A 10,336-nucleotide genomic window follows, 5' to 3' on the forward strand; every position below is an offset into this window, starting at 1 on the left:
TGGCATTCAGACATTTTAAAGTGTGATTGAAACACTTTGTGGTCTGTATATCTCAGTACACCACAGGAATCGCACGCACTGAAATCCTCCTGTCACATTATGATGTTTTTGATCAGGAGACGCAGCACAGAGATACTGGAACGTGTCCCTGCTCAAGTGAGCGTGTCTGAGGAGATATTGAACAGGCCTTCAGTCTCCGTATATCTGCGTACGGACTGGAAACAGTGACATCAGGCTGGTTCTGTTGATTCTTCAGAAGGGCTTCTGTTCCTCTGTGCCGCCCACATGCAAACGTCAGCGGCCTGTGCCATCGCTGATAGAGCTGTGACTGCATCACTACAGCATTTGATTTGATGTTTCCTGGGCGTTCATATAATACACACACACACACACACACACACACACACACACACACACACACACACACACACACACACACACACACACACACACACACACACACACACACACACAGCGTGATTATTGCGAAATAATAGATAAATGTGATTAAAATGAGGACTAAACAGGAAATACCATTATGTCCAAATTCAAATTCATATGGGCTTTAAAACTTGAAAAACTGATAAAATCCTAATGGAATTGTAATGGAATTTGTCATAACAAATGATTCAGAAGTCAAACAGAATCCTGGATAAGAACAGAAAGACAGTAAAGACATTCATAATGTTACAAAAGATTCTATTTCAAATAAATTATTTTCTTTTGAACTTTCGATTCATCAAAGAATCCTGAAAAATAAAAAGTATGATGGTTTTCACACAAATATGACTGTTTTCAACATTGATAATAATCATAAATGTTTCTTGATCATCAAATCATCATATTAGAATGATTTCTGAAGGATCATGTGACACTGAAGACTGGAGTAATGATGCTGAAAATTCAGGAATAAATTACACTTTACTATATATTCACATAGAAAACAGATATTTTACATTATAATAATATTTCACTGTTTTTCTGTATCTCTGATCAAATAAGTTCAGCCTAGACTTCCTTTACATTTTTTTTTTTTACACACTCCAAATTTTTGAACTCTAGAACCTTTGAAATCTAAATCTAAATAATGTTATATATATGTTTGATAAAGGTGTGCGCGCGCGCAGCAGATTGAGGCTTATGGAAAGTTTGCTGTGGAATGTGCAATTTTTTCTCCTGACGTTGAATACGCGAGTCCTGCTGAACGCTGATTGGTCGAGAGCGCAGCTGAAGAATGTGTGAAATGACTTAAATAGCGTCGGAGTCTCATGTGCACAGAAGAGCAGAACATCTCCAACACAAACACACACATATACGGGAAAAGATACTGGGAGAATTTCTTAACTATTAGTGTCTCTCTTCAGGTAAGTGTTTCATTTCCATCACCGTTCTTCACATGTTCGGACAGATGTGTGATGTGTGTTGTGATGTGTGTTCAGGGGGAATCATGATTCTGAGAGGACTCGTTTTGTGTCTCTTATTGTGGAGCTCCGAGAGCAGCAGACATGCAGGTGAGGACAAACTCCTACCTTTGATTCTCTGATGTGTTTGTTATTCGTGCGCGCTCACATTCGCGTTCCGCGTCTCTCCGAATCCGCAGAAATGCTGGAAGATGATACCGTGTTCGACCTGTTCGAGCTCACTCAGCTGCATAAGAAGCATCACGGGGTGAGTTTGGTGAAGGGACCCGATCCATACAGCCCCGCGTACAAGATCCTGAACCCGAACCTGATCCCCTCCGTGCCCGAGCTCTCCTTCAGGGACCTGATCTACTCCATCCAGAGAGAGAGAGGCTTCATCTTCACCGCCAACCTCAAACAAGCCAAACGCACCCGGGGCACCCTGATCTCCGTGGAGAGGACTGACGGCACCGGGTCCGTCTTTGAGATAATATCCAATGGGAAAGCCAACACCGTGGATCTGGTGTACTGGACCGCGAGCGGACAGCATGTGGTGTCCATCGACGACGTGAGCGTGGCGAACGGGCACTGGAAGAACATCACGGTGTTTGTGCAGGAGGATCGAGCTCAGGTTTATGTGGGCTGCGAGGAGATCGACAATCAAGAACTCGATGTTCCGATCCAGCAGATTCTGAGTCAGGAGAACGCGGGCATCGCCAGCCTGAAGATCGCCAAAGGAGCCGCCAAATCCGATCGCTTCATGGTGAGTAGAGAGTGGGTTTTGATGTATTAGAGCTGCATGATTATTGTTAAGTTATTCTATTTCCATTTAATGCGTATTTTCTTCGCGTAATGAGGAGTTTGGAAACGCGTAAAGACGCACTTAATGCGCGCAAAGCGCTGAGTGTTTTTGTTTTACAGTCTCTGTCTGAATGTTCCATGTAATAGTAGCTGTTGGAAAACGGTTAGTTTTTTTTTTTCTGTGAGTCTCGGTTTTTGACCATTATCCCATTTTTCCAGGGAGTTCTCCAGAATGTTCGGTTTGTTTTTGGAACGAAGCTGGACGCGATTTTACGCAATAGAGGATGCGAGAGCTGTAAGTCTTTATTTTATCTCAAACTCATGAATGACATAAAATGTAATTGATGAATGCTATAAACACACACTTTTTTATTAAATATTGAAAAATGTCAAATTTAACTTTCCTGTAGCTCAAATAGTAGAGCATGACACTAGTAATACCAAAGTCATTGGTTCGATTCCTGTATAGGGAAAGCAAGAACTGATAAAATGTAATTGAATGCAATGCAAGTCAAATGCATAAATGTAAATTAATTGAATATTGTCACTGAATGAATATTTTGTCATTACAGCCACCTTCATCACAGATGTCATGAACTTGGAGACCTCCGTGAATGGATCCAGTCCAGCCATCCGCACTGATTACACCGGACACAAGTCTAAAGGTCAGATGGTCGTCATGCGTTTGTGATGATGTGTCTGGGGTCTCGGCATGGAGTTAACGTTAGAATCCTTTTCCTCTTCAGGTCTGCAGGACATCTGTGGATTCTCCTGCGACGATCTGACCAGCATGTTTACGGAGCTCAAGGGACTCGGTGTGGTGGTGAAGCAGTTGTCAAACGAGCTCCGCCAAGTGGTGAGGATCAAATCCAGCTGTCTGTCTGATGTTCATGCATGTGTCTCTCTACCCTGTTTCTCATGTAATGCCAAACATTTGTTCCTCAGTCACTTGAGCCTTACATAAAATTACATTTCTCTGTGCTCTTTCCTGCCATTCAGACAGCAGACAACAACTTATTAATGAACCAGATTCAAATCCACAAAGGAGTCTGTCTGCACAACAGCATTGTTTACCAAGACAAAGACGAGTGGACGGTGGACAGCTGCACGCACTGCACATGTCAGGTACAGTCTTCTCACTGTTCAACTGTGCTTTTCACTTCATTTATACTGGTTAGAACTGGTTTAGTGCAGGGAGCTGGTAGACCAGATTTGTCCAAGTCCAAAAAGCCCTGGTGGAAAGTGTTGGGAGGAGGGTAACAGGTGCTGAATTCTGTCTGTTCTGTGTTTCTGTCTCTTTTTCTCTGCACACATGCATCTAAATGGCCCAGATTCAGGAATGTTTTAATTGGTGAGTGATACCCGCTGACTCTGATTTCCGGTGAAACCAGCGAGTGTGTGCGTTTGTGTTAGTGTGTGTGTGGTTGTGGTCGCTGACTCAGTCTGTATTCTCCACCCTCATGTTGGCCACATTAAAACACTTTGTTAGTCCAGTCAGATGTATTCCCCTGCTGCCCGCTCAGAGTTTATATCACCACAAGATTTTCCTGGCCAAGCCAGGGGTCACTTTTTATTGGCAAACCGAAAGCCAGCAGAGAGGCGTTTATTTCTCATTCATTATGTGCAGCTGTCAGGATCGTTCCATTAAACTTGCTTCAAATATTATATTTCACAGAACTCCGCCACTGTGTGTCGTGAAATCTCCTGCCCTCTCATGCCCTGTGCCAACGCCACTGTCCCAGATGGTGAATGCTGCCCGCGCTGTGGAACACGTGAGTCCAGCTGTTGTTAAATTTCAGCATTCGTTATTCATTATGTAGGTCATCTTTCCTCTGAACTCATTTGGTGTCCCTGTTTGAATATGTTCTCTGATTCTCTTCCTCAAGCGAGTGATGCGGGCATAGATGGCTGGTCGCCCTGGTCCGAATGGACACAGTGTTCGGTGACCTGTGGAAGAGGCATTCAGCAGCGCGGACGCTCTTGTGACCGGATCAACAGCAACTGCGATGGCACGTCCGTCCAGACGAGAGACTGTTACACGCAAGAATGCGACAAACGCTGTGAGTTTAACAACACTGGTCATATTCAGATCATCATGCATGTAAAAAGCCTCCCATGCCAGAGTCGCCGGTTCAAATCCCGCTGGGAGCAGGTCGAGTAGGACCGGTTACATTTGGTGCCGTGACCCAGATGGGAGTGAAGTTTGGGGGGGGGGTGTAACGTAGGCCAGTAAGAACTGAGTGTAAAACCTCACTCCCTTGGCCTCAAGAGGCATATTAGAGACTGCAGTCTTTAGCGTCCGGTTCAAATCCCGCTCGGAGCGGGTCGAGTAGGACCGGTTACATGCACATGTTTAACGCTTCTTTCTGTTTTCATGCAGTCAAGCAGGATGGCGGCTGGAGCCACTGGTCTCCCTGGTCTTCCTGCTCAGTGACGTGTGGCGAGGGCGTCATCACTCGCATCCGGCTGTGCAACTCCCCAACTCCTCAGATGGGTGGCAAAGACTGCGAGGGAGATGGTCGCCAGACTGAGCCATGCCAGAAGGCCCCGTGCCCAGGTGAGTGTTTTCCATATAACTGTTGGAGTGTTTGCAGCATATAACCTGAAAACCCAATTGACACTGCATTTCTCCTGGTGTCTCAGTGGATGGAGGTTGGGGACCCTGGTCACCATGGGACTCTTGCTCCGTCACGTGCGGTGGAGGACTGCAGCGCAGACACCGTTTGTGTAACAGCCCTGCTCCCAAATACGGTGGAAAAGAATGTCTGGGTGACTCCAAAGGAAGCCGTTTATGCAACGCCCAGTTGTGTCCTGTTGGTAAGACATGAAATGCTTCATTGTTAAGGATCAAGCTTAAGATTCTTGTTAAACAAAAATAACACAGTTCCATTCTATCATGAACAGATGGTTGTCTCTCTAACCCGTGCTTCGCTGGCACCAAATGCACTAGCTTCCCCGATGGCTCCTGGACGTGCGGAGAGTGTCCGGTTGGATACACTGGGGATGGAGTCCACTGTCAAGACATTGATGAGGTGAGAGTGTTGTGCTAATGAGATGGACACTTCTAAATGGAGATACTGGTGTTTCTAAATATTCTTAATTTTGGTATCTGCAGTGCAAAGAAGTTCCTGATGCCTGTTTTGTGCTCAATGGAGTCCATCAGTGTGAGAACACGGAACCGGGCTACAACTGCCTGCCCTGCCCACCGCGCTACTCCGGACAGCAGCCCTTCGGCAGAGGAACGGAGCAGGCCATTGCCAATAAACAGGTTAGAGCAGTCTACACCAATGTCAACAATGGGAAGGGCCAGTTCTTTCTCCTTTCATGAAGTGCTAACCTCCATAAACTTGACATTCTCACAGGTCTGCACACCAAGAAACCCATGTGAGGACGGCAGCCATGACTGCAATAAGAATGCCAACTGCATCTACCTAGGAGTCTTCTCCGACATCATGTTCCGCTGTGAATGTAAACCAGGCTATGCTGGGAATGGTTACATCTGTGGAGAGGACCCAGACCTGGACGGCTGGCCAAACACGGACCTCCACTGTGTGGAAAATGCCACCTACCACTGCAAGAAGGTATGTGACCATTTCTTTACCTTATCCCGTTATACAATGAGGTTACAAAATCTTCATCAAAACGTGTTGTATTTTAGGACAACTGTCCTGACCTTCCCAACTCTGGGCAAGAAGACTATGACAAAGATGGAACTGGAGATGCTTGTGACAATGATGATGACAATGATGGGATCCCTGATGAGGGGGTAAGTCGTAAACACATTCTTCTTCTGCAGAAGCATTTAGAGATTGCATGCTGCTGACTAGAAAAGAAAGAACAGAGTGAACAAAAGAGAGAGAGAAACGTTGCCAGTAGCTGGATCCCTTGGTTTAACATCCATAATTCAAATCATACACTGGAAAAAAATTTGACTGGGCAAACAAACAGTCAGAGTCTTGCAGCCAAAAACTGAATTCCTGCACAGCTGTGTCCCAAATGGTCACGTCCATGGCATATCACTTAAGACATTAATTTTGTTTAGTGCTTTGCTATGCTGTGCTAATGTATTTATAAATTTTGGTCGATGAGGTAGAGAACAGCTCCAGATGTTTTTCTATCTTTCTGTTTTCATCACTGACTTCGCTGGATCTTCTTGTTTTGAACCAGGACAATTGCCCGTTCATCTTCAACCCAAGACAGTACGACCACGACCGCGATCAAGTTGGCGACCGATGCGATAACTGCCCGTACGACAGTAATCCAGAACAGACCGACACCGACAACAATGGCGAGGGTGATGCGTGTGCCATAGACATCGATGGTGACGGTGAGTTACATGTCATGAATCTTTCGTCCTTGTATCCTGGGAAGGACATAGAAACCATTGTAAGGAATCATTGGCGTGACACTGGAATTGATTTGTCCAGGCATTCTGAATGAGAAGGACAACTGTCCATATGTGTACAACACTGACCAGAGAGACACTGACTGGGATGGAGTCGGTGACCACTGTGACAACTGCCCACTGGAGCACAACCCTGACCAGGTGAGCTGCCTCTGCTTGCTTTTTAAGACACGAGTGTGCAACCATGAACAGCAGATGATGAAGACTTTGCATTAATCATTAATAAATTATGTCACAGATTGACTCAGACTCTGACAACATTGGAGACAAGTGTGACAGCAACCAAGACATCGATGAGGATGGACATCAGAACAACCTTGACAACTGCCCCTACATCCCCAACGCCAACCAGGTGGACCACGACAAGGATGGCAAAGGAGACGCCTGCGATCATGACGATGACAATGATGGCGTACCTGACGACAAAGACAACTGCCGACTCGCCTTCAACCCAGATCAACTGGATTCGGATGGTGAGTCAAACACACTGGCGCCGATTTCAGTTCATTTTCTGTATGACTCAATTTGTGCAAGAATAAACTTCCACATGCTGAATTTTCATCTTTTTTCTCCTGTCCAGGTGATGGCCGAGGTGATGTTTGCAAATACGACTTTGACCAAGATAACGTGCTGGATATTCATGATGTCTGCCCGGAGAACTTTGCCATTAGTGAGACAGATTTCCGCAGGTTCCAGATGGTTCCCCTCGATCCCACAGGAACTTCCCAAATCGACCCCAACTGGGTTGTCCGTCACCAGGGCAAAGAACTTCTGCAGACCGTCAACTGTGATCCTGGCATTGCTGTTGGTAAGTGTTTGACACTGGCTCATGATGAACACATTCATCTACATTCAAGTGTTAATGTTCTTCTTCTTGTTCCCCAGGTTATGATGAGTTCAATGCTGTGGACTTTAGCGGCACATTCTTCATCAACACAGACCGTGATGACGATTATGCCGGCTTTGTGTTTGGCTACCAATCCAGCTCACGTTTCTATGTGGTGATGTGGAAACAGATCACACAGACCTACTGGTCTCATACGCCCACCAAAGCCCAGGGTTACTCTGGACTGTCTATTAAAGTAGTGAACTCAACTACAGGACCCGGTGAACATCTCAGGAACGCTTTGTGGCACACTGGAGACACCGAAGGACAAGTACGTATCATTCTCAAGCTGTCATGGGAACGTTCAAGTGATTTTGCTTTTTGAAATGTCCTGCTCACCTTATTTTGGACTGTTTGCAGGTGCGTACCCTTTGGCACGACCCCAAGAACATTGGCTGGAAAGATTACACTGCCTACAGATGGCACCTGATCCACAGACCCAAAACCGGACACATCAGGTAAGTGTGGATGGTCAACTTAGATCAAGATTTGTCTTAGTTACTAGCCAAAAGCTAAAGAAGCTTTACTCACTCTTCTTCTTTTGATTCTTTTCAGAGTTATCATGTATGAGGGCAAGAAAGTCATGGCAGATTCAGGAAGCATCATTGACAAGACATACGCTGGAGGAAGACTTGGCCTCTTTGTCTTCTCTCAAGAGATGGTTTACTTCTCAGACCTCAAATACGAATGCCGAGGTAACTCATTTGGATGGTTTTAAAGAATATTTCTCTCATATTGTTCTGGGAAAGCTCATGAGTGTTTTTTTTTTGACTCTCTTGCAGATGTATAATGGTTTTACCGAAGGACTTGCCCTCTATCTGTTCTTTTCTGTCAGTTTAAGTGTGTTGTGTGTTATAAAACTCTCTTCTGTGGTGGGATCAAGGATCCAAACGTGGAGGCCAAAAACTATCAATCCAAGTGAGGACCACAGGACGAGGTCGAGCATGGTGGTCCATCAACACTTTCATCTCATCGATCTCCTCAAATCTCAATGGGAGTCTCAATCAGTTTCTAGTTTCTTAACATTTGGTGGGTAAAGGGAAGCTCTTCTGTAATGTCACCTCAGATCTGCTGTGGACTATGATCATGACAGAATGGAGTCGCTTATGAACTGAAGTAAAAGCTTCTCCTCGATTCTGGTGGGTTTGAGATCCCACAGGAGGAACTGTTGAGGGATGACGCACAGGACGGACGGACTTTGTAAAAGCATGTTCTTCTGCATGGACGTTTGTCATTGAGACATCCAGATCTTCAGGTCTCAATGATATAGGCTTGTTTTTCCACAAGTTATCCATTACCCCCTTCTGCTTTTGATCAGATTCAATCATTGATGTTGACAACCAAAGAGTCTTAATTTCACTGTTTATAGAGTGGAGTCTTTCTCAGGGCTAGAAGGACCTTTGTGACTCGCCGCTCAAGGAGGAAGTTCATGTCTTAGATTAATACACAGAATGTCCCGATGAGCTTCAGAGTTTTTGTGGTTCTAAACAAGCATAAATGAAAAAGGAAGTGGAGAGATTATAGAGGCATAACAAGCGCACTTGTTTGATTTATTTATTGTGTTGAGAGAAGATGGATAACATGAGAATCATCTCAGTGCCACTTATTACTGAAACAAACAAAGAGAACAACTGGAGCTTTGAGAGCGTTTCCTTCAGGCCAGGAGGAAGCACTGGGGTGAATGAATATGAACAAAATATGATGTAAACATACAAATATTACCTCACTGTTGTATAATTGAACTCAACAAAAATTACAAATGATATTAGTGCCATTTATAAGTCAGTTCTATTTTGTTTTAGAGCTACTGTAGGTAGTAAAACATTCCTTCTGTAAATAATACAACAATTTTTGGATGAGATGCCCCAGTAGAACACGAATGGAAAGTTGTTAATATAAATAGTTTGTGCCTAATTAATGATGTCTTTTTTTAAAAGTAAGTTATTGGTAAAGTTTTTTTTTCTATTTTAATGTAGATATATGCTATTTAAATAATTTATAATGAACTGTAACCTGACATTGGAAGTATTTGTATAAACTGTTTGCACACTGATGAGGATTTTCTTTGTTTTCTATGTTTAAGGATGCTTCAATGTCAGTATTGTTACCAGTTTAATAATTCTTATCAATCATTTTGTAATGATCACATGAATAATAAATAATTTTGAGTAAAAATGATGTGAAATGCTTTTCTTTTTAGTAGCTCAGTAAAATCTCAAAAGCCACTAGCGGTCACTTTAAACACCAGAATCAGCTGAAATTACATCTTCCCTTGACAGACGACATGCCCAGCTTAAATATACAGTGAGAAGGCCTGAATTTTTTTTTACACTATAAAGTTTACACTATAAATCTCAGCGTTCACCAAGAAATCCAGTCCATTTTAATTCTACTGTCTTCGGCTGTGGTTTGGTTTATGGTTAAAATGACTCATGGTTACTTCTACAATAAAAGCCAATTTGGTCAAAAGAGTATTCTCATTTTCTCACAATCTTCCACATGAAATCCTGGGTTCATTTATCAGCAAACACACGGCTCACCTTCAAGGTCAGGAATGCTGGGAATGTCGGAGTCGCTGTAACACGTCCATATGAACATGACACCACATTCACCAACTGCACTGCCAATGTGCACATGGACCAAACTACGTCCATCTTACACTCAATCTACATGATTTGACATTTACCAAATGTAAATGTTGAAAAATTGTGAAATATCATTGCAGCTTAAAATAGCTGTTTTCTACGTGAATATATAGTAAAGTGTAATTTATTCCTGTGATCAAAACTGAATTTTCAGCATCATTACTCCAGTCTTCAGTGTCACATGATCCTTCAGAAATCA

The 10,336-nt window shown here is 43.7% G+C and overlaps 1 protein-coding gene across 1 annotated transcript; it reads left to right on the forward strand.

Annotated features, from left to right (window-relative positions):
- The first annotated feature begins 1,229 nt into the window (after positions 1 to 1,229).
- LOC127498300 (thrombospondin-1-like) lies at positions 1,230 to 9,667 on the forward strand. The gene is made up of 23 exons (XM_051867525.1): positions 1,230 to 1,364; positions 1,440 to 1,511; positions 1,601 to 2,163; positions 2,421 to 2,496; positions 2,774 to 2,866; positions 2,948 to 3,057; positions 3,201 to 3,326; positions 3,877 to 3,973; positions 4,088 to 4,261; positions 4,582 to 4,758; positions 4,845 to 5,018; positions 5,106 to 5,233; positions 5,317 to 5,469; positions 5,564 to 5,782; positions 5,860 to 5,967; positions 6,369 to 6,528; positions 6,629 to 6,747; positions 6,845 to 7,079; positions 7,187 to 7,414; positions 7,492 to 7,763; positions 7,853 to 7,950; positions 8,048 to 8,187; positions 8,275 to 9,667. Exons 2-23 carry the CDS (start codon positions 1,448 to 1,450, stop codon positions 8,280 to 8,282), a joined length of 3,522 nt encoding a protein of 1,173 aa, XP_051723485.1. The 5' UTR covers positions 1,230 to 1,364; positions 1,440 to 1,447; the 3' UTR covers positions 8,283 to 9,667.
- The last annotated feature ends 669 nt before the right edge of the window (positions 9,668 to 10,336 follow it).

The sequence above is a fragment of the Ctenopharyngodon idella genome, chromosome 17 (assembly GCF_019924925.1).
Source record: "Ctenopharyngodon idella isolate HZGC_01 chromosome 17, HZGC01, whole genome shotgun sequence".
Taxonomy (NCBI): Eukaryota; Metazoa; Chordata; class Actinopteri; order Cypriniformes; family Xenocyprididae; genus Ctenopharyngodon; species Ctenopharyngodon idella.

Bases quoted from the DNA above. Each gene is read 5' to 3' on its own strand.
- LOC127498300 (XM_051867525.1), top strand. From the start codon at position 1,448: ATGATTCTGAGAGGACTCGTTTTGTGTCTCTTATTGTGGAGCTCCGAG. The intron at 4,262-4,581 runs GTGAGTTTAACA...GTTTTCATGCAG, and splicing joins GCAAGAATGCGACAAACGCT to TCAAGCAGGATGGCGGCTGG. The intron at 5,019-5,105 runs GTAAGACATGAA...TATCATGAACAG, and splicing joins CGCCCAGTTGTGTCCTGTTG to ATGGTTGTCTCTCTAACCCG.